Source organism: Bos indicus, chromosome 2 (assembly GCF_029378745.1).
Source record: "Bos indicus isolate NIAB-ARS_2022 breed Sahiwal x Tharparkar chromosome 2, NIAB-ARS_B.indTharparkar_mat_pri_1.0, whole genome shotgun sequence".
Taxonomy (NCBI): domain Eukaryota; kingdom Metazoa; phylum Chordata; class Mammalia; order Artiodactyla; family Bovidae; genus Bos; species Bos indicus.
The window spans coordinates 44782960-44807844 of NC_091761.1; the positions used below are offsets into that span (position 1 = coordinate 44782960).

General features: G+C 40.4%; 1 protein-coding gene across 1 annotated transcript in view; it reads left to right on the top strand.

Annotated features, from left to right (window-relative positions):
• The first annotated feature begins 7452 nt into the window (after positions 1-7452).
• Positions 7453-24885, top strand: part of NMI (N-myc and STAT interactor) — a 51852-nt gene continuing 34419 nt past the window's right edge. The window contains exon 1 of the mRNA XM_070768071.1: positions 7453-7531. Within this exon, the coding sequence (XP_070624172.1) occupies positions 7461-7531 (71 nt within the window). The 5' untranslated portion in view covers positions 7453-7460. The remainder of the gene's footprint in view (positions 7532-24885) is intronic.

Sequence of the window (24885 nt, forward strand, 5' to 3'; positions counted from 1 at the left end):
GGCTCCTCCGCCCATGGAATTTTCCAGGCAAGAATACTGGAGTGGGTTGCCATTTCCTTCTCCAGGGGATTTTCCCGACCCAGGGATCGAACTCAGATCTCCCGCATTGCATGCAGACACTTTACCATCTGAGACACCTGGGAAGCCCTCCCATACATAGTATATGTGTTATCCCTACGTAACTTTACACACATTTGTAGGTCTACATTTTTACATGCTTGTAGCCTTATTATATATGTTACTCTGTGACATGTTTTCACTTATCCAATACACTTAGAGATGTTTTCATGTAAATACCTAGATGTCCTCCATTGTTTTTAATGACTACAGAGTGTTAAATAACATGGCTAAACACAATTAACTTGGTGAGTCCCACAGTTATGAACTTATTTCAATTTTTCTCTGTTATGAACTGCTAACTTGGATACGCTGAATTTTACATTTCTTTTTTTAAAAAAACGTATTTATTTATTTGGCTCCATTGGGTCTTAGTTGCGGCACATAGGCTCAAAATTTTAGCTGTGGGATGTGGGATCTAGATCCCTGACCAGGGATCAAACCCCAGCCCCTTGCATGGAGAGTGCAGAGTGTTAACCATGTGAGCATTAGGCAAGTCCCTATATTTCTGTACGCGTTTATGTTTTCTGTAAAATAACTATTTCCAGAAGTAGCTGCTGCTGCTGCTGCTAAGTCGCTTCAGTCGTGTCTGACTTTGTGCGACCCCATAGATGGCAGCCCACCAGGCTCTGGGCATGTTTAGCATTTTGAAAGATCCTGCCCCCTCAAAGATCTCCTACGACTTTAATTTGTGTTTCTATGCTTTTAATGAGTTTATTAGATATCTTTATTAGATATTCATTCGTTTTTGTGAGATTGTTTATACTTTTTGTGCACTTTCCTGTTGAGTTGGTTATCTCTTTCTTGTTAATTTGATTGAATAACATATATATAGTAAACCATGCACGCATGCATGTTCATTCTAGGCACTAGAAGTCTATAAACAAATGGCCATTTCACCTCCTTACCCCCATTAATTGAAGCAATATAAAAACTTAATGGCTTACTCAACTTTTTAAACTGTAATGCGAAAGAGTCAATCAGTGTCAGCTATAGGCATTAATCCAACTTGTACTGTATGTCTCAAAATAATTTAAAAAGACAAATATGTGACTCAAATAGTATTCTCTACATAGCTGTTTTGGAGAAGGAAATGGCAACCCACTCCAGTGTTCTTGCCTGGAGAATCCCAGGGACGGGGGAGTCTGGTGGGCTGCCGTCTGTCTCTAGGGTCGCACAGAGTTAGACACGACTGAAGCAACTTAGCAGCAGCAGCAGATAGCTCTTTTAGGCTTCCTAGGTGGTGCTAGTGGTAAAGAAACTGCCTGTCAATGCAGGAGACATAAGAGACTCAAGTACAATCCCTGGGTCAAGAGGATTCCTAGGAGGAGGGCATGGCAATCTACTCCAGTATTCTTGCCTGGAGAATCCCATGGATAGAAGAGCCTGGACAGCTACAGTTCATAGGGTTGCAAAGAGACACGACTGAAGGAACTTAGCATGCATGCAGATAGCTCTTTTAAATGATATACATTTAATTAATTTAAAAATTAGGGTATTTGTACACCTCAGTAAATTTCCTAGTTAAGTTTATTCTAAAATTTATATGGAAAAATGTTGTTGTCACTGTTATTTAGTGATCCCATGGAGGAGCCTGCCAGGCTCCTCTGTCCACAGGATTTCCCAGGCAAGAATACTGGACTGGGTTGCCATTTCCTTCTCCAGGGGATCTTCCCCACCCTGGGATCTAACCCAGGTCTCTTTCATTAGCAGGTGGATTCTTTACCACTGAGCCACCTAGGAAGCATATGGAAAGACACAGGTCTTAAAATAGCTAAAACAACCTTGACGAAGATGCATAAAGTGAGAGGAATCACACTACCTCATATAATTTGCCCACCAAGTAGCTCTAGTGATCAAGACAATGTGGCACTGGCCGAAGGGTAGACACATAGATAAATAGAACAAATAGAGAAATAAACTCAAATATGTCCAAGTGATTTTTGACAAGCATGAAATGTTAATTCAGTGCAGGAAAACTAGGAATAGACTTCTGTTACTGAACCAGGTTTATTTTGCCTGAAGTACAACAAGGTTTGCAGCAAAAAGAGGGTTTATTTGCAAGACAGACCAAGGAAGGAGACAGGAGAACAAATCCCAAATCTGTCTCCCTGAAGGTAAGGGGCTTAGGGCATTTATGGGATAAAGGTGGCTCAGTGGTAAAGAATCCACCTGCCAATGGAAGAGACCTGGGTTTGATCCCAGGGTGGGGAAGATCCCCTGGAGAAGGAAATGGCAACCCACTCCAGTATTCTTGCCTGGGAAAGGCGATGGACAGTGGAGGCTGGTGGGTTACAGCCCATGAGGTTGCAAAGAGTTAGACCTGACTGAGCATGCACAGTGGTTCATGCTGGGATAAAGAATAAAGCAACAGGACAGTCGGAGGCATGGAGAGCATGAGAAAAGGTGTTGGGGAAAGTGCAACAAAAATGGTTCTGCATAGGCTTGTCTGAACTACAGGACTCTGTGTGTCCCAAAGGTCACTAAGTGGTCACTCTTGAGGGCCCAATTGAAGGGTTGGTGATCTCATCCAGCTTTAAGCAGCTCAGCTGGAACTACACACAGCTGACTCTTTGCTTAGCTCAAGCTAAATGAAGATGACTCCAAGTTTGTGGAAAAATTGCTCAGGCAACATCATATTGTTTAGGCTATGTGCAGCTTGGAGGACAAGTCTTTTGTAGCCACAAGTAAAACGACATTGGTTAGTGAATGCGGCTTAGAGGGGAATTGGATTTAACTAATGATTACTCACCAAAGGGCTTCCCAGGTGGCGATAGTGGTAAAGAACCCACCTGCTAATGCAGGAGATTTAAGAGATGCAAGTTTGATCCCTGGGTTGGGAAGATCCCCTGGAGGAGGGCATGGCAAGCCACTCCAGTATTCTTGCCTGGAAAATTCCATAAACAGAGGAGCCTGGCGGGTTACAGTCCATTGGGTCACAAAGAGCTGGACACGACTGAAGTGACTTAGGATGCACGCATGCATACCCTCCAAATGGTGCTACAGCAACTGAGAAAAAAAATCAAGACTTAAACTTCACATTTTATTTAAAAATTAGCTCAAATGGATTATGTACTCAAAGTAAAATGTAAAACCAAAGCTTTTAGAGGAAAAAAGAAAAGGAGAAAATCTTCAGAATCTGACTAGGCAGAGACTTCAGGATCAAAGGACTAGGTCTTAGATTGGACCCCAAAACACTATCTGTTAAAAGTAAATGCTAATGAATTGTCCCTCATCGAAATGAAAAAAAAATTTTTTTTCCTTTGCTCTAGGAAAAATTCTGTTAACAAACTGAAAATACAAGCTACAAACTGGAAGAAAACTTTGAAATTCATATATCAGAGAAAGGACTGCTGCTGCTGCTACTGCTGCTAAGTCACTTCAGTCGTGTCCGACTCTGCGTAACCCCATAGACGGCAGCCCACCAGGCTCCCCGGTCCCTGGGATTCTCCAGGCAAGAACACTGGAGTGGGTTGCCATTTTCTTCTCCAATGCATGAAAGTGAAAAGTGAAAGTGAAGTCGCTCAGTCATGTCTTAGTGACCCCATGGACTCCAGCCTACCAGGCTCCTCCATCCATGGGATTTTCCAGGCTAGTATCTAAAATAAAGAACACTCAAAACCAAAATAGTCCAATTGGAAAGTGGGCAAACATATAAGTAAAATGTATAATTCACTGAAGAAAGTAGATAGCTGGCAAATAAGCACATTTAGATGTTCAACATCATTAGCCATTAGAAAATATGAAATTAGAATATCATGATGCATCTATCAGAATGGCTAAAATTAAAGAAAATGACACCACCAATGCTGATGAGAATGCATAGAAAATGGAACACTCATACATTGCTGGTAGGAATAAAAATGATAAGCACATTCTAAAAAACAGATTGGTAGAATCTTACAAAATTAAACATGCAAAGACAACCCTCGGAATGGAAGAAAATATTTGCAAAATCCGATAAAGATCTAATATCCAAAATATATAAAGAACTCTTACAACTCATCAATAAAAAGACAATGCAGTATAAAAAATAATAAAAGGATCTGAACAGGCATTTCTCCAAAGAAGATATACAAATGGCCAATAAACACATGAAAAGATGCTCAGTATCACTGGTGATCAGAGAAATACAAATCAAAGCTACAATGAGATACCACTTCATACCCTACTAGCATGGCTAGAATTAAAAAGTCAGCACTCTTAATTAAAAAAAAATTTTGGGGGGGCTGTACCCCACAGCTTGCAAGATCTTAGTTCTCCAACCAGGGATTGAACCTGGGCCCTCAGCAAGTGAAAACACAGAGTCCTAACCACTGGACCACCAGTGAGTGAAAGTTGCTCAGTTGTGTCCGACTCTATGCGACCCCATGGACTGTGAAGTCCACAAAATTCTCCAGGCCAGAATACTGGAGTGGGATAGCCGTTCCCTTCTCTGGGGAATCTTCCAAGCCAGGAATCAAACCGGGGTCTCCTACATTGTGGGTGCTTTCTTTACCAGCTGAGCCAACAGGGAAGCCCAAGAATACTGGAGTGGGTAGCTTATCCCTTCTCCAGCAGATGTTCCCAACGCAGGAGTTGAACCAGGGCCTCCTGCATTGCAGATGAATTCTTTACCAGCTGAACTACGGGGGAAGCTCTTAGACTACCAGGGAATTCCCTATATTTAATTTAAAATTTTTATCAGAGTTTACAAAGTCAGTTCTGTAAGACAAAATATAGCAACCTCTTGTCTGACCTCTCTTAAATCTGCCCCACCCATTTAATTTCTACTTTGTGTCAATCATTTTAGATTCTTTCAATAGTTTCTTTAGGTATTTATACCTCTGCATTTCTGTTATAATATGCTTATAGTACTATTTCTTAATTTTTAACTTTAAGTTATTATCCACTGGTTTTCTACCACGAAAAATAAAGATTTAGGTCTCTTGTCTCCTTCTTATCATCTCCACACTTTCCCACCCTCATCCTCCCAATATAGTTGAAGTATAAACATTTATTTAAGTGCTAATACTACTATGACCATGCATATACGTAAATGGCTCTCTTTAGCTGAGTCAGGTAAGTGTACTATGATTACGCATTCCTGTATAAGATGGACATTTTCTCTGAAGATACTATCTCTGAAGGTAATACTTGCCTTTTTCCCCGTTTGTTCAGTTTTCTTTGCCTATATTGCTATTTCAGCTCTAAACCTCCTGCAGAATTAAACGGCAGCTTTCCATGTAGGCAAACATGTTCATGAAGCTATCTGTTCACATTTGCTTGGAGATATCTCTAAGGCCCTTTGCAGAGGAGGAGGGTCTATTTCTTGCCTGTGCAGGGTAGTGAGGAGATCTAGTGGTTGAACTGCTTTTATGCCAACCACCAGCCACTCCTCTTGTTTACAGCTTCATCTGCTTCCCCTGTTGTGGGAAGACAATTTGTGACTCTAATTTTTGGGCTTTAAAGGATCTGGTGACTTAATCCACATGCTTCTTGGCATTCTCTATCCTCACTCTTACTGCACATTTCATTTCTTCTTCCTCTAGTCTGCTAAGTTATCCTGTCTGTTTTGTTGATGTCTCTTAGCAGCTGTTATCTCCTCTCTCACCCTCTCTATGCTTGTAAATTTTTGAGGTTTTTCTTCTAAGCATTTTTCTACCATGATTCCAGTGAGATTTTTGGGTAATGACAATGAGGGTCAAGAGGAGTTTTTGCTTTGCCATATTGGAATGGCAGTCCAAACTTCTTGCATTCTAATATAAATATAAATGGTAATTATTTCCCAATGGTGAAACTTATGGAGCATCAGAAGAAATTGTGATCCCTTCTGCTAATTGTCCTCCAGTAATTTTTGGCCAATCAAATACAAAGAATTGATGAATACTAATTCTGCTACTTGGCATATGGACATTGACAACATATATGATGGAGGCACCCTAGAGATGGCAGATCAACATGTAAAAAATCTGAATCCTTGACACTGTGATGCTGTCACACCCTTGTGCTTACAAAGTTTTGTGGGAGAGAAATTAACTTCTATTTTATACAAAGTCCTCTTACTGCTGTTTATTTATTTGGTTGGTTGGTTTACAGTCACTAAACCAGTATCTTACATAATGAACAACAATATTTTTTGTTAATGAAATCAAGATATGAGAACAACCATGAAGAGGAAGGTTGAAAAAGAGAGGAAGAAAGAAAAGAGAAATATTAAGAATAAGTTTTTTCCTCTGAGTGGTTTTATACTTCATTAAAATAAAACAACACTCCTTTAAAACTTAGAGTATGAAAATTCTTATTCTGCTTTTGGAAATCTTTCTAAAAAGATCTTCTGTGCACCATGAAACTTTGAGTTTTTTCTTTAATATGAAAATGTTGGAGAAAAAGTAACATTATGTTCTACTTGGTAGTTGACTAATCTTAGGTTTATTTTTATTATTAGTGAAAAATGGAACTCTTTCCTCCATTCCTGTATTCTAGTCAGACATGATATCATGCAAGCTGGTTGCATTAAAATAGTTTTTCTCTGGTGATTCAGAATCTTTCTCATTTCTTGCACCACCATGTCTAAGTTCTTAGGTTGGAAGAAGATGATGTTAGACTGATATGTTTTGTTTAACATTGATTAAAAGAGTTCAGAATGTTGACAACTTTTGTTTTTAAGAACTAGGCCTAGATTACTTTTTAAAGACTTATTTTTTACATTTTTTCTTTATTATTCTTTTAGTAGAGGTATAATTTACATAAAATGCACAGACTTTAGATGGTTTGTTCAGTGAGTTTTGATTAAATAAGACATAGAACACTTCCAGCTCTCAGAACTTTTCCTGTTGCTCCTTTCCAGACAATACCCTTCAAACAACCAGACGTAAGCATTGTTCTAATTTCTGTCATCACAGATAAGTTTTGCCTATTTGGGACTGTCGTTTAAATGGAATCATATAGTATATTTTCTTTTCCAGTTACTTTCTTAGGATATGTTAGATGTATTATTGGTCTAATGACTTGGTGCCTGAATGGATGCAAGGAACCCATGAAATAACTTCAGCATTCACAGGTTGGAAAATGTGGTTCTGAATAAGGTTGGCAGATAGGTTCTTTGTTTTCTCAAAGTGTTCCTGGTCATGCTGTTCTTGTGCTTTAGTGCAAAACCTGAGCCAAGAATTCTGGCAGGAAGTGCAAAGAAAGATGTGCTAAGGAGTGCAACGCTGCTTGAAAGCAATCTTTCCGGCCAAGTTAGGGGAGTTTTGTCTCCATAGCCAATCACTGTCAATGTAATTAGGTTACCAGTTTATTTTAAAAGGGTATAACACAGAAATAGCCTGATGATAGAGATATATAGGACAAAGTTTGTGAGAATGGGCAAGGAACTTCCAAGCTCTTCCCAGGGTTCCATTTTCCCTGAACCTCCACATGTTGACCAACTCAGGTACTCCTTAGAAAATTCTTGACAACTATCTCCTCACATGCTTCTTTTTCCCATTCTTTCTGTCTTCTTTATGGGGATCAAGTACACATAATATATGTTAGATCATTTGTTGCTACAACTCTTGGATTCACTGTTCCATTTTGTTTTCTCTTTTTTCTTTCTGTGTTTTCACCTGTGTTTGACTTGATCCTTTCCTCTGCTCTGTGCAGACTTCTGCTGAGCTTGTCAAATTGATATTTCTTGTTTTTTGTTTCAGATATTTACAATGAGTTCTTTTTGACAGGTTCCATCTCTAAAGAAATTACCCATTATTCATGCATATTATCTAATTTGTCCACCAAATTACTGAGCATTTTTAACATAGTTACCTTAAAGTTCTTGTCTCTGGTTTGTACTTTCAACTTTAGGTTTGCTCTCTTGACTGCATTCTCTCTTAAAATTAGGTCACATCTTGCTTCTTTATGTGTCTTATAAATAAATTTTTATTGTATGCCAAAGATTTTGAGTGGAGACTTCAGTTGAGACTGAAGTAAACAAATTGCTTCCTCTGTTAGGCTGCTAGTCTAGTTGACTGCATCAGTCTAACCTATAACTTTCTCCTTCTCTCTCTCGTCTGCTAGTAATGAAAGCAGCTGTGAGTCTCATCTCTTCTAGAATGGGCTTATTACTTTCTATAATTTAATTAACCTAAGGGATATTTTTGGGGGGTTGTTCTTAGTTCTCTGATATGTATATATATATAGTATTCATTTCAGGTGTTCTGATTTTTTTTTTTGAACTATAGTTTTGTAGCTAATACCTTGTTCTCACCAGTAGAGTAGAAGCAAGTGTCTCTCAAGACTTTGTAAATTTTAATTTGAAATAGAAATTTCTGTTTGTTTCTTAATATGTTTGTGGAAATACAGGCAAATGTGGATACATTTGTGGATACATTACATAGCTCAAGAATCAGTTTTTCTCTCCCTTAAAAGATCAGAAAATAATGTGAAAGACTTTAAAGTGAGCAAACGTTTACTGGTAGCATTTTCAATGGAAAATTAAGTATTGTATATTGTGCACTTTACTTGTACCACAAGTACAAGTCTAGCTCAATGAAACTTTGAGCCATGCTGTGTAGGGCCACCCAAGATGGACGGGTCATGGTGGAGAGTTCTGACAAATGTGGTCCGCTGGAGAAGGGAATGGCAAACCACTTCAATATTCTTGCCTTGAGAACCCCATGAACAGTATGAAAAGGCAAAAAGATATGACACAGAAAGATGAACTCCCCAGGTCAGTAGGTGCCCAATATGCTACGGGAGATCAGTAGAGAAATGACTCCAGAAAGAATGAAGAGAGGGAGCAAAAACAGCTCTCAGTTGTGGATGTGACGGGTGATGGAAGTCAAGTCCAATACTGTAAAGAACAATACGTCATAGGAACCTGGAATGATAGGTCCATGAATCAAGGCAAATTGGAAGTGGTCAAACAGGAGATGGCAAGAGTGAACATCGACATTTTAGGAATCAGTGAACTGAAATGGACTGGAATGGTGAATTTAATTCAGATGACCATTATATCTACTACTGTGCACAAGAATCCCTTAGAAGAAATGGAGCAGCCATCATAGTCAACAAAAGAGTCCGAAATGCAATACTTGGATGCAATCTCAAAAACAACAGAATGATCTCTGTTCGTTTCCAAGGCAAACCATTCAATATCGCGGTAATCCAAGTCTATGCCCTGACCGATAATGCTGAAGAAGCTGAAGTCAAATGATTCTATGAAGATCTACGAAACCTTCTAGAACTAACACTCAAAAAAGATGTCCTTTTCATTATAGGGGACTGGAATGCAAAGGTAGGAAGTCAAGAGCTACCTGGAGTAACAGGCAAATTTGGCCTTGAAGTACAAAATGAAGCAGGTCAAAGGCTAACAGATTTTTGCCAAGAGAACACACTGGTCATAGCAAACACCCTCTTCCAACAACACAAGAGAAGACTTTACATATGGACATCACCAGATGGTCAATACTGAAATCGGATTGATTATATTCTTTGCAGCCAAAGATGGAGAAGCTCTATACAGTTAGCAAAAACAAGACCAGGAGCTGACTGTGGCTCAGATCAAGAACTCCATATTGCCAAATTCAGACTTAAACTGAAGAAAGTGGGGAAAACCACTAGACCACTCAGGTATGACCTAAATCAAACCCCTTATGATTATACAGTAGAAGTGACAAATAGATTCAAGGGATTAGATATGATAGACAGAGTGCCTGAAGAACTATGGACGGAGGTTCATGACATTGTACAGGAGGCAGGGATCAAGACCGTCCCCAAGAAAAAGAAATGCAAAAAGGCAAAATGCTTGTCTGAGCATTAAAAATAGCTGAGAAAAGAAGAGAAGCGAAAGAGAAAGGAGAAAAGGAAAGATATACCCATTTGAATGAAGAGTTCCAAAGAAGAGCAAGGAGAGATAAGACAGCCTTCCTCAGTGATCAATGCAAAGAAACAGAGGAAAACTATAGAATGGGAAAGACTAGAGATCACTTCAAGAAAATTAGAGATACCAAGGGAACATTTCATGCAAAGATGAGCACAATAAAGGACAGAAATGGTATGGACCTAACAGAAGCAGAAGATATTAAGAAGAGGTGGCAAGAACACATAGAAGAACTGTACAAAAAAGATCTTCATGACTCAGATAATCACGATGGTGTGATCACTCACCTAGAGCCAGACATCCTGGAATGTGAAGTCATCTGGGCCTTAGGAAGCATCACTACAAACAAAGCTAGTGGAGGTGATGGAATTCCAGTTAAGCTATTTCAAATCCTAAAAGATGATGCTGGTGAAAGTGAGGCACTCAATATGCCAGAAAATTTGGAAAACTCAGCAGTGGCCACAGGACTGGAAAAGGTCTGTTTTCATTCTAATCACAAAGAAAGGCAATACCAAAGAATGTTCATACTACTACACAATTAGACTCATCTCACATGCTAGCAAATTAATGCTCAAAATTCTCCAAGCCAGGCTTCAACAATACGTGAACTCTGAACTTCTAAATGTTCAAGCTGGTTTTAGAAAAGGCAGAGGAACCAGAGATCAAATTCCCAACATCTGTTGGATCATTGAAAAAGCAAGAGAGTTTCCAGAAAAACATCTCCTTCTGCTTTATTGACTACACCAAAGCCTTTGACTGTGTTGCTGCTGCTGCCGCCAAGTCGCTTCAGTCGTGTCCGACTCTGTGAGACCCCATACACGGCAGCCCAGCAGGCTCCCCTGTCCCTGGGATTCTCCAGGCAAGAACACTGGAGTGGGTTGCCATTTCCTTCTCCAATGCATGAAAGTGAAAAGTGAAAGTGAAGTCACTCAGTCGTGTCTGACTCTTCGTGACCCCATGGACTGCAGCCTACCAGGCTCCTCTGTCCATGGGATTTTCCAGGCAAGATACTGGAGTGGGGCGCCATTGCCTTCTCCCTTTGACTGTGTAGATCATGACAAACTGGAAAATTCTGAAAGAGATGGGAATACCGGATCACTTGACCTGCCTTCTGAGAAATCTGTATGCAGGTCAAGAAGCAACAGTTAGAACTGGACATGGAACAACAGACTGATTCCAAATCGGGAAAGGAGTACATCAAGGCTGTATATTGTCACCCTGCTAATCTAACTTATATGCAGAGTACATCATGCAAAATGCTGGGCTGGATGAAGCACAAAGTGGAATCAAGCTTGCTGGGAGAAATGTCAATAACCTCAGATATGCAGATGACACCACCCTTATGGCAGAAAGTGAAGAGGAACTAAAAAGCCTCTTGATGAAAGTGAAAGAGGAGAGTGAAAAAGTTGGCTTAAAGCTCAACATTCAGAAAACTAAGATCATGGCATCTGGTCCCATCACTTTGTGGGAAATAGACGGGGAAACAGTGGAAACAGTGTCAGACTTTATTTCGGGGGGCTCCAAAATCACTGCCGATGGTGACTGCAGCCATGAAATTAAAAGACGCTTACTCCTTGGAAGAAAAGCTATGACCAACCTAGATAGCACTTTACTTTGCCAACAAAGGTCTATCTAGTCAAGGCTATGGTTTTTCCAGTGGTCATGTATGGATGTGAAAGTTGGACTATAAAAAATTCTGAGCAACGAAAAATTGATGCTTTTGAACTGTGGTGTTGGAGAAGACTCTTGAGAGTCCCTTGGACTGCAAGGAGATCCAACCAGTCCATCCTAAAGGAAATCAATCGTGAATGTTCATTGAAAGGACTGATGATGAAGCTGAAACTCCAACCCTTTGGCCACCTGATGCGAAGAGCTGACTCATTTGAAAAGACCCTGATGCTGGGAAAAATTGAGGGCAGGAGGAGAAAGGGATGACAGAGGACAAGATGGTTGGATGGCATCACCAGCTCAATGGATATGAGTTTGAGTAGGCTCCGGGAGTTGCTGATGGACAAGGAAGCCTGCTGTGCTGCAGTCCATGGGTTCTCAGAGTTGGACACAACTGAATGACTGAACTGAGTGCATAACTGATTCTCTACTCTAACGGACATTATAGATATTCTTGTCTTTCATTGTCTGTGAGCTATGTCACAACCTTGTAAATTAAATAAAGCTGACAGTAATGTAACTTATTCTCATCCATACAGATGTAAGTAAAGTTGTCCAATGGAGATACAATTATTGTCCTGTGGATATCGGTCAGTTTTGTGTCTATTAGTTGATTAATTTCAGCATTCCTGATGCTCTATATCTTGTGGGATCTCAGTTCTCCAACTAGGGATGGAATCGGGCCCATGGCAGTTAAAGGACCAAGGCCTAACCACTGGACTGCCAGGGAACTCCCTATTTGTTTTTCATTTTTAGCATTTTACTGCATTCCTAATTAATTAATGAGTTTACAATGAAATATTTGTTCATTTTATATTTTATTGAGAACTATGACTGTATCCTTGATAAAAATTACTTTTTAACATGAGTCACTTTTCTCTAGAAATGTTGGCCTGAAATCTTGTATTTTCTCTGCTGCTCCAAGTTACATGTGAACCATGACTCAGTTTGCTACCATTTTCTGGGCTTTTTGGCACAGATTTTCAATAACATGCTATTTGCTCTTGCTCTGATTAAGTGGGCTATAGTCCATGGGGTCGCGAAGAGTCGGACATGACTGAGCGGCTAACACACACACACCCACAAGCGTGTGATAAGCCTCAATTCCATTTAGAGCTCTTTTCTTTTGTTTGCTACAACATCACCACTTAAGGTCTTAAAATGTTTTTACACTTTACTTAAGGATTTGGTAGATAGCAGATATCTGTTAGGGCTTCCCTTATAGCTCAGTCTGTAAAGAATCTGGCTGCAATGTAGGCAGACTCGGGTTCAATTCCTAAGTCGGTAGAGCCCCTGGAGAAGGAAATGGCAACCCACTCCAGTATTCTTGCCTGGAGAATCCCATGGACAAAGGAGCCTGGCAGGCTAAAGTGCGTGGGGTTGCAAGAGTCTGTCACAACTTCACAACTAAAGAGAGAAAGATATCTGTTATTTGTGACTAACTGGAATTTTTGAACACATTCTTCATGTTTTGATGGTTAGCTATGGTAGAAATCTTGCCATATTAATGGACAATCCAAAATCGTAATTTCCAGCTTCCTTTCTGCTTGGTGAGTATGGAAATCACACCAATCAGATGCATCACACGAGACTGGCACAGAAATAGTTACTTACTAAAACAGGCAGGACACAGATCATCCGTTTTACTGGCATCAAACTAAGAAAGAGCAGTGTTGTGTTGGGGCTGGCTGCTGCGGCCAGCTTCTCAATCATGACAGGTGCAGCAATGGCACATTTTACACAGGGGTGAATGAGTGCGATAGATTATTATACTAATGACCTTCAATGAATCATGTCTTTCCGTTTCTATGTCCCTGTGTAATATGACCTTGCATTCACTTCCTCAGGAAATGAGGAAGAAAATTCACTTTCTTCACTGTCTGGGACCTGGTTAGCCTTGATCATCATACTGTGAAGACATTCAGATTAGCCTAGTGGAGAATGTGGGACTGGGTAGAGGAAAAACAAAGCTCCCCTGTCAACAGACAGCACGATGTTCTCAGAAATGTGTTGAGGTCTTCTTGGACTTTCCAGGCCGGCCTGGCTTTTGCTTGGAAAGAGTCACATGACCAGCAGCCCATAGGTCAGGTGAGACCAGCAGCCCATAGGTCAGGTGAGAACAGCAAAATGACCAGCAGCCCATAGTTCAGGTGAGACCAGCAAAACCATCCAGCATGCCAAACAGTGAAATTATAAGAAATAATAAATTATTAGGGATTTTCTGATGTCTCAGAAGGTCAAGAGTCTGCCTGCAATGTGGGAGGGCCAAGTTCAATCCCTGGGCCTGGAAGGTCCCCTGGAGAAGGCAATGGCACCCCACTCCAGTACTCTTGCCTGGAGAATCCCATGGAGGGAGGAGCCTGGCAGGCTGCAGTCCATGGGGTCACTAAGGGTCAGACACGACTGAGCGACTTCGCTTTCACTTTTCACTTTCACGCATTGGAGAAGGAAATGGCAACCCACTCCAGTGTTCTTGCCTGGAGAATCCCAGGGATGGGGGAGCCTGGTGGGCTGCTGTCCATTGGGTCGCACAGAGTTGGACACGACTGAAGCGACTTAGCAGCAGCAGCAAAAAGGTGTCATAAAATAGAGAGGAACTAAAAAAGGAACCCTTTTATTAGCAAGCAGAATGCAGAGGAAATGTGGACAGCCCAAAACTTGCTAGCAAGTGCCACACATCCAGTATTTCCTATGTAAATCTATCTTCCTCTTTCTGAGCCTACCCGTATATTGGTAATACATACTGATACAGTAACATCAGATGGCCAAACTGGAAACTGGGACTGACTTTAGACTTTGCCTTTTTTTAATTCACGTATCCGTTTATTTATTACAAACTTAGATACTTTGTGCCAGTGGATATAACTGTGTCTATCAATCCTGCATCCTCGAAGACCTCATAACCTGAAAAGTTCTAATTGGTCCCCAAGTTCCACTACTTCTGCTCCCTAAATATCCCTGAAATCTGTCCTTTCCTCTTCATTCTCTCAGCCCCTACTTTAGTCCAGCTGTCATCCTCTGACTATTCTGTGTTCTGCCACATTTCTGCCTTCTATTAATTTGTTACTCTGATACAAGAGTAGTCTTTTTACAGGCAAGTCAGAGAGTGTCCTCCCTTTCTTAAAATCCTCCAGAATAAAGTTTAAACTCTGCAATATGATAGCAACCTATATATCCACCCTGCCCAAAGGTGCCATTCTTTTTCTCAACTCTCTGTCATTTGTCTCTTCTCTCTGAAACACATTTGGTGAATTCATTCTTCAAGATGATTGGATCTCCCTGGTGGACCAGTGGTTAAGGATCTGCCTTCCAATGCCAGGGATACGGGTTCAATCCCTGGCAAGGGAACTAGGATTCCCACCTTCTACAGGGCAACTAAGCCTCATGCCTCAACTAGAGTGCTGTGGAACCTGGGCTCTGCAACTAGAGAAAGCCCACTTACCACGTCGAAGAGCCCACATGCCCAATCATTCTATGCACATTTTTAATACAGCACTTAGGACATTATATTATAAATCTTTTCTTGGTTATTCCCCAGTTTTGAGTATAGGAATTCCAAGTATCCAGGAAGGTAAGAATTTGGTTATATTTGTCTTTGTTTTCTGAAATACTACCTGGTATATAACTAATTCAATAAATTGTTTTTGAGTAAGTGAGTGAATGAATGAGCCTGTGTAATGGGTATAATATTAAGCTCATCAAATCTACAATCATTTTCTCTTACACATTTAGCAACTTTATTCAGCACTTACGTGTTTCACATCTACTTTGTGCCAGACATCAATCCCAAAACAGTAATGAATAAGACATTAAAAGTTACTGCTTTTGTGGAACTTATATTGTAGAGACAGTGACAGATTAATAAAGCAATAAATAAATAAGTGAGAAAATTACCAGATAATTATAAGAGCTTTGCAGAAACAAAGTAAGGTGATAGGATAGAGAAAGATTGGGAAGCTTCCAGAAAAGAAAGTCAGGAGAGGCCTCTCTGGGGAGGTGAAATTAAAGCTTAGATTTGAATGAGGTGAAGAAAGCATCAGGCAAAGATCAATGGCCAAGTGTGCCAGATAGATTGAAAGGCTGGAAAATACGCTCTGGGGCAATTATGAACTTGGCCTCTACTCCAGGGACAGAAAGGAGACCACGGTGATAGAACTGAATGACAGGGGAAAAGCAGGCAATGACCAGTACTATGTGGTTATGGAAGTCACTTCAGCGTGCAGTCTAGTCTACATGTAGTAGGAAGCTATTGGTTGTTAAGCAGGAGATGTCCTAGGTGGTGCTAGTGGTAAAGAACCTACCTGCCAATGCAGGAGACATAAGAGATGTGGATTCCATTACTAGGTTAGGAAGATCCCCTGGAGGAGGGCATGGCAACCAATGCCAGTGTTCTTGCCTGGAGAATCCCATGGACAGAGGAGACTGGCAGGCTACAGTCCATAGGATTGCAGAGTTGGACAGAGGTAACTTAGCAAACATGCAAGCCATGATTTAATCTACGCTTTAGCAATATCCCTTTGGAATCTATTCAGAAAATAACTCATGGTGGGTTAAGAAGGAAAACAGGAAGTCATGTAAGGAGGCCCTGCAGATGTCCAGAGAGAGAAATGGGATGGTGTCATGGAGAGTGGTAGTAGCTCTAAAGAAGGGGAAGAAGTGTGTTGACTTGGGAATATTTTGGTTTGGAGGTTTGCTCCTGAATTTGATGAACAGATGAGAGGATAAGAGATTTCCAGTGTAATTTGGTTGAATCTAAGTCTTTTGCTCACCTTTGTTACTAGTTTTTTCTTATATTCATCATTAGAGGAAAGGGTGTAGAAGGAGATTCAAAGATCTTGCTTATGGCTATTGAACAGAAAGTCAAGGTGGAGAAGAGTGTGTTTTTGGAGAGAGGGCATCCCTCGAAATACTGAGTCTTTCCTTGAGGAAGAGAGTGCCCAGGTTACAAATATTTAATAATTTTCCCTCTCTGTCTGACAGTGAAGGAGAAATGTCATATGACATCCCTTATTGTGGAATCTAAAAAGAAATGATACAAACAAGCTTACTTGCAAAACAGAGACTCACAGACATAGAAAATGAACCTCATGGTTCATTTAAAGTGGATAATTAACAAAGACCTATTGTATAGCACATGGAACTCTGCTCAGTGTTATGTGACAGCCTGGATGGGAGGGAAGTTTGGGGAAGAATGGATACAGTATATGTTTGGCTGAGTCCCTTCATTGTTCCCTGAAACCATCACAACATTGTTAAACAGCTATATCCCAATACAAAGTGTTTCTGGTGTTAAAAAAATTAAATTAAAAAAACATAAATATGTAATAAGTCCAGGCCAAAGCTCACCAAAACAGATCAGTCGGGGGTACATGAGATCTGCCCACACCAGTGATATCAGAAGTTGAAGATGAACACAGAAAGAGCTCCCGGGCTTTTCTTGTAGGTAACTGTGAGGTGTGCAGAGACAATGGGATGTGGTAAACCGAAGTTTTTTCTTTTTTTTTTTTAACAATTATTTGGCTGCACCAGGTCTTAGTTGGGGCACAGGAGATCTTCGATTTTTGTTGCTGCATGTGGAACCTTAGTTACAACATGAGAACTCTTAACTGCAACATGTGGGATCTAGTTCCCAGACCAGGAATTGAACCTGGGCTCCCTGCATTGGGAGTGAGGAACGTTAGCCACTGGACCTCTAGGGAAGCCCCTAACCAAAGTATGTCTGAAAACACCTTCGAAGACAGCATCAGGTTGCCTACTGGAGCACTTTTCTAGCCAAATAGGAAAAGTGCGAGTGCCTTGAGAGCAAGGATTGTGTCTTAGTCATCTTTGAATTCCTACTCAAGGCTTAACACCAGGTGTGACATAAGATAAACCCTAAGGTTCAACATGTATTGAATAAAGGAGTGGGGTGGAGAATCAAGCAGAGAGGAAAATGACAATTGTCTCAGATAGTGCCTAGTCCCCTTTGTATTGTGTTATCTTCAACATCAAATTTATGTATTATGGTTTAGTTTTGATCCTATGAATATTAATCTCTCTGTCCTTGGAAACAGAAGGCCATCACCAATTCCGTCACTCCATTTGTTTGATTACACTCAATTCTCCCAAGTACATTTCAAAGTTAATTCATGTTTTTTGTTGTGTTGCAAATATTGTATCATTATATAACTAATCACCACTTCAATTCTTTTCACTTACACGAATAAACACACTTTATAGATACTTTCTTCTTTATTGAAAAAATAAACCTCAGTTGAATAAAAATTACAAGATACAAATAAACAAAGGTAGAAAATAAAGAGCACCCATGACTTTACTTGCACAGAAACTATATATTTCTGTGGGGACTTTTTACTAGGTATACACAGACACACACTTGGGAGGGGACAAAAATGGGATCACTACAGACTTAATGTTTTGTAATTGGATTTTAATATTCTTTTCAGATAAAATTAATAAGTAATAGCACCCCACTCCAGTACTCTTGCCTGGAAAATCCCATGGACGGAGGAGCCTGGTAGGCTGCAGTCCATGGGGTCGCTAAGAGTCGGATGCGACTGAGCAACTTCACTTTCACTTTTCACTTTCATGCATTGGAAAAGGAAATGGCAACCCACTCCAGTGTTCTTGCCTGGAGAATCCCAGGGATGGGGGAGCCTGGTGCGCTGCCGTCTATGGGGCTGCAGAGTTGGACATGACTGAAATGACTTAGCAGCAGCAGCAGCAGCAAGAAAAACTTGACTTTTAGTTTAGAGTGTGCTTATTTCTTTTTGTCCTGAAAGTAGTTATTTTGTAAGAATAGTCTTTGAGCCCAACTTAAAAAAAAATGAGTGAGAGATCCACTGAGTAGGATGCCAGCCCTACTGAAGGAACAATTGTGTAGAGAGGATTCAAGCATCTGGCTAACAGTTGGACCACATGACCTCTGAATTCTCCACCTTTGAGATTCTGTGAATGAAGAGAGGAGACAGGAATTTTTAAGGCTAACCAGACTGAAATGGCTGAAGGAACTAATGTAAGGGAGTTCTGGGAAATTAGATTGGAAAGTCAGATTTCAACTTGGTTGCATTTATATCTTGGATCCAAAGCTAGGAACATAGTGTGTGTGGAAGCTTGTGGGAGTGAATTTGATTGAAAGTGCCAAGGTCAGGAGTCATTTTCTTCCTCTTCTTCCTCCTTCCTCTTTTGTCTTCTCTTCCGTTTTCACAGTATGATCAAGTTCTTTCAACATTCTGAGTCTCCTCTTTCTTGAATTCCCGTATGAGAAATAACTTTAGTTCACTTCCCAGATACATGAGGTATTTAGTGCCAGATACACAAATCAGTATTCTTTTTACCCCATTGATCTGGAAATGGTAAAACGGTGATTGATTTTACTACATCATTTTACAATGTTATACAAAACTAACATGCAAATAGGACTACCAATTTTTAATTGTGGTAAATAGAATTTTGTTGTTGTTGTTGTTTAGTTGCTAAGTCATGTCTGATTCTTCGCAACTTCATGGACTGTAGTCTACCAGGCTCCTCTGTCTGTGGGATTTCCCAGGCAAGAATACTGGAGTGGGTTGCCATTTCCTTCTCCAGGGGTTCTTCCCAACCTGGGGATCAAACCCACATCCTGCGTTGGCAGGTGGATTTTTTACCATTGAGCCACCAGGGAAGCCCAAGTGGAATTTCCCAGTAAGCTTACATTTCAAGCTTACATTTCAGTGGCATCAAGTACATTCATACTATTGTGTAATCATCATCCATCTCCGGGCCTTTTTATCATCCCAAACTGAAATGCTATATCAAACTCTCCATTCTGCCATCCCCCAGCACCTGACAACCATGATTATACTTTCTGTCTCTATAAATTTGACTATTCTCAGTACCTCATATAAATATTGAATCATACAATGTTTATCCATTTTTGACTAGCTTATTTCACCTTGAATAATGTCTTCAAGGTTCAGCCATGTTGTAGCTTATGTCAGAATTTACCTCCTGTTTAAAGTGATAATTCCATTGTATATATTTACTGCATTTTGTTTGTCCATTCATCTTACCATTTTCTAATAGTAATCCTATAACCTATAGTTAAGGCCTTTTACTACTATTTCACTTGAAAGTTTCCAACATTTCCAGATTTTGGCAGCCTAAAATTCTTTGAGTTGTTTTTTATTCTCAGACATAGCTGCTGTTCTCCCTGGGAGCAGGTCATCTTAGGGCCAGGGCTGTGGTGTAAATAGGTAGAGTGTGGTCAAGGCCACGAGTTGATTCATATTACCTTGTTCAGCAAGTATTCCCAGGTTGCTTCTGTGCACAAGGCAGCCCCTTAGTCATTCTTCTGATAATGGCCAGATGGCCGTTTGGTGGAGAGAATGGGCAAGAGTGCTAAAACAGTAGGCTTAATCCTACCTCAACCCTGTGCCCAATAACCAAGACAGATTGTTGGAAAGAAGTTGCGTGTTTCACTCATTGCACAGGGATTGCCATAAGTCAAGAAACAGCAGAAGACAGTCAAGTGACTCTGCTTCCCCTTCTCCCCACCATCCCATCCTTCTCACCATGACTCCTTGCTTCTTGTAGCTTGGTTTTGAGAGCATGTTGAATTAGCTGCACAAGAGCAGGGGAATTACTTCTCCTGATGCTCATTCCCTCGACCACCCGAGATCCCCTTGATCTCACACTCTCATCACAGTGTTTGCACTATACAGAATGACAGAGAGAGAATTCATTTTCTCCTTTTTAGACACTTCCATATCCCATCACAGTTGTCAAAGTGGATGAAAACTAGGGCTGCACTGAGTCACAGCCTGTTTAATTGCATACCCTCTCTTCGACGTGTGTCCAGACAACTGATGTAATTTCTCCAAAGAGTTCTTGGAAAATATCTACTGTTTTTTTCTGTTTGTGTGTCTCTCAGTAATATCACCTTGGTCTTTGGCCAGAAAAGCCAAAGATTAGCTCTAAATTTTTTTTTTTTTGTCTAAGTGTAGTTGATTTACAATGTTGGGATAATTTCTGCCATACAGCAAAGTGACTTAGTTACACATGTATAAACATTCCTTTTTATTTTCCATTATGGTTTATCACAGGATATTGAGTACAGTTCCCTATGCTATATGGTAGGATTTTGTTGTTATCAATTCTATATATAATAGTTTACATCTGCTAATTCCAAACTCCCACTCTATCCTTTCTGCAGTCCCTCTCCCCTTTGGCAACCAAAACCTGTTTTCTCTGTCTGTGAATCTGTTTCTGTTTCATAGTTAAGTCCATTTGTTATATTTTAGATTCTGCATATAAATGATATTGTATGGTATTTGTCTTCCTCTTTCTGATTTACTTCACTTAGTATGATCATCTTTAGTTCCATCCATATTGCTGCAAATGGCATTGTTTCATTCTTTTTTATGGCCGAGAAGTATACCATTGTATATATATACCACATCTTCTTTATCCATTCATCTATTGATGGACATCTTATGTGTGTGTGTGTGAATTAAAACTTATTTTTATTTTAATTTTTTTAGTTGGTCCTAATATTGTTATTATCTAATTAATTTTAAAAATTAGAGTATAGTTGATATATAATGTTGCACTAGTTTCTGCTGTACAGCAAAGTGAGTCAGTCATACATACACATATATCCACTCTTTTTAAGATTCTATTCCCATGTAAGTTATTACAGAATATTGAGTAGAGTTCCCTATGCTACTCAGTATGTTCTTATTAATCATCTATTCTCTACATAGTAGTGTGTACATGGGCTTCCCAGGTGGCACCGGTAGGAAAAATCCACCTGTCAATGCAGGAAATGCAAGAGACACAGTTTCAACCCCTGGGTTGGGTAGATCCCCTGGAGTAGGAAATGGCAACCTGATCTAGTATTCTTGCCTGGAAAATTCTATGGACAGAGGAGCCTGGTGGGCTACAGTCCATGAGGCTGTAAAGAGTTGAACATGACTGAGAGAGAGAGAGTGTGTTTATGTATATCAATCTCAATCTCTCAGTTAATCCCTTCTGATTGGCTCTAATTTTAATTGGCATTTACTGCCCTGTTTTTCCATATTATTATCTTCTGGGGTTCTCTTCACTATCCACATCTATTAATAATGTCTTCACACTACTAGTGAGCTCCAAAAACAATCCAAAGATTAATATTAATAGTATATAGATTTTCTACTTTTTTCAAGAAGTAAAGGAAATCAGTGTGAAATATGAGGAAGTATAATTCTTCTAGACTTTCATGTCTCTACCATAGCAGGGAGCTTCCTTAGAAATAAGTGCTCTTCTTACAGAAAGAAAGAAATTTATTACAAGAGGCTAGTTAACTACCTTGGGGAGTGGATGGAAGTCCCATCTCTCTGAGTCATGGTGCGTAACTCGGTGGGAGTCAATTCCGTACAGAGTTCTAGTGACGATGATCTCACTGTTTTATACTTCACATCTATGTTTTAGTTTATGTGCCAAGTTTGCTTTCTCTGCTGAACAAAATTCTATCTAAGACAAAGTTGATCTTGCCTTTTCCTATGTTCCTTTCCTCCATAGTTAGATATACTTTGGCCAGTGGTACCTGTTAATGAATTCAAACAAAGATGGTCCCACTCCAGATTGTTACTGGCATTTGTTATCTGACATCTATGAGTATAGCTGGCAATGTGTGCACTTTAGCTGAAACCATAGTCAACAGTACCACATCCCCGGGGAGACTGGACCATTACAGCAAGCATGTGGGTCCTGCTGCTCTTCTGCCTTCCAGGTAGAGGCAAGGAGATCGGCACTGAGATACTGTGATCCCAGAGGTGACCTAGGATGAGTTTGTCTAAATATTTCTCACTGGCTTACCAAGGGAGCATCCAAGTTAAGTCTTTAGTGGTTGTAGGGCCTTGTTGTGGCCTGAGCCATTTGTCCTGCTCCAAGATGCTTCAAAACCTCATTCAAAATAGTACTGATGAGCCTATCTTCAGGGAAGGAATGGAGATGCAGACAGAGAACAGTCGTGTGGACACAGTAGGGGAAGGAGAGGGTGGGACGAATTGAGAGAGTGGCCTTGGCATGTATAGCACTACCATGTGTGAAACAGATAGCTGGTGGAGAGCTGCTGCGCAACACAGGGAGCCCAGGCTGGTGCTCTGTGATGACCTAGAGGGGTGCAACAGAAGTGGGGAGGGAGGCTTCAAGGGAGCAGACACACACACACACACACACATATATATAAATGATTATGACTGATTCATGTTGTTATATGGCAGAAACCAACACATCACTGTAAAGCAATTATCCTCCAAATGAAAAAAAAAAGGTTTGGATCCCTGGTGAAACCCTACTAGACTCAAGTTTACCAGGAGATTTGGGTAGGAACAAGGTTGATGGACTTCATTGTTTATAAAACCAAGAGTGCTAATAAAAGAAATTGAGCTTTGAAAGCTTCAGGTCCGAGGTCTGCTCATAGTCAACATTAACCAGCTTTACTTGGAGTGCACATTGGGTGAAACGTGGTCTGGCTATAAATGTAAGCAAGTTCTGTAAGACAGGAATATGAAACATTTGTACCCCTGTATAAGGGCCGTTTCCTTATAAATGTACTTTTAAGGTCCGTCTAGTCAAGGCTCTGGTTTTTCCTGTGATCATGTATGGATGTGAGAGTTGGACTGTGAAGAAAGCTGAGCATCGAAGAATTGATGCTTTTGAACTGTGGTGTTGGAGAAGACTCTTGAGAGTCCCTTGGACTGCATGGAGATCCAGCCAGTCCATTCTGAAGGAGCTCAGTCCTGGGATTTCTTTGGAAGGAATGATGCTAAAGCTGAAACTCCAGTACTTTGGCCACCTCATGCGAAGAGCTGACTCATTGGAAAAGACTCTGATGCTGGGAGAGATTGGGGGCAAGAGGAGAAGGGGACAACAGAGGATGAGATGGCTGGATGGCATCATCAACTCAATGCGGATATATGAGATGCCTGAAATTGTATATACAATTTTGTGTGGGTATTTCTGAGAAGAAAGTGTCTAGCTCTTCTCAGAGTCTCAAAGATGTCGGTAACTCCCTCACTTCATAAATGAGATCATTTGAAATGACCACATTATGGTGTATATAGTTCTCAGTTTCTCATTCGGTCAATTTTCATTAATAAATATAGGATAAATGATTGCCTAAAAAAGGCAAAGAAATATCTGACATTTAGGAAGAAGCAGAGTTACAGTGTAACTCTTGTTTTGGAAAAGATCACCCTCAAAAGACAATTAACAATACAAGGCTATGAATTATGACTACCTATTAAGTGGTATGGGTGGTGGTGATTTAGTCATTAAGTCATGTCTGATTCTTGCAACCCCATGGACTGTAGCCTGCCAGGCTTCTCTGTCCATGGGATTTTCCAGTGGTATGGGTAAAACATGCTAAAATAATTTAGAGGGAGGTAGGATCATTGCCTCTGGGTTGTTGCGCAGGAACTTAAGTTGAGCCTGGAGATGCAACAGCAAAGCCTGACTGTTCAGCCACTGTGCCCTGGGTGTTTTCATCTCAGGTATTAAATAATGAAATATTTCTGTGTCATTGGTTGCAGTGTCCCCCCAAGCCCACTCCAGTGCTGCTACTGCCCTGGCCATATCTCCACCAGGAATTCTCAACAATTTCCCTCTTCCCTCCACCTTCTAGGATCCAGTAACTGTAGGATTGATGCCTGGCCTGGAAAGATCTAGACACCATTCCAGCCTTCTGGCTAGAGCTTTTCTGGGGGTTCAGTGTCCATTCTGACCAACTATTGATATGTTACATATCACTACCTTTAAGGTATGATATGTGTTTGATAGAAGTTCATGTGTACCATCGTATGACTGAAGTAATTGAAAGGAAAAGGAAAACATTTCAGGAAGGGGAAATGGTGAAAGAAACAAAACCAGTTGGTTGATAAGACTATTCTGGAGTTGGAGGATAGCTGACTAATTTGGTTGGATATAGAGAAAAAGAATGAATGAACAATAAAGTTGAAAAGATGAGCTATAGCCAGCTTGATGAGGAAACAGTTTGGGCCTGGAAGCATGGGAAGGAGGCTGAGTCTTGCACTCTGGAGTATGGGCTGTATATATTAGATGTCACTTGCAAATGCTTAAGGTGTGGAATGACATGATGACAGCAGAACTTTTAAAAGAATAATCTGGCAGGGGTGTGTAGGCTGAAAGGGTGAAGGAATTATTAGCAAATAAATTCTAGATGTAAATTAGCCATCATGAAAATTCCCCTCCCTTTTGGCGCTCCCTCCCACTTCCATGCC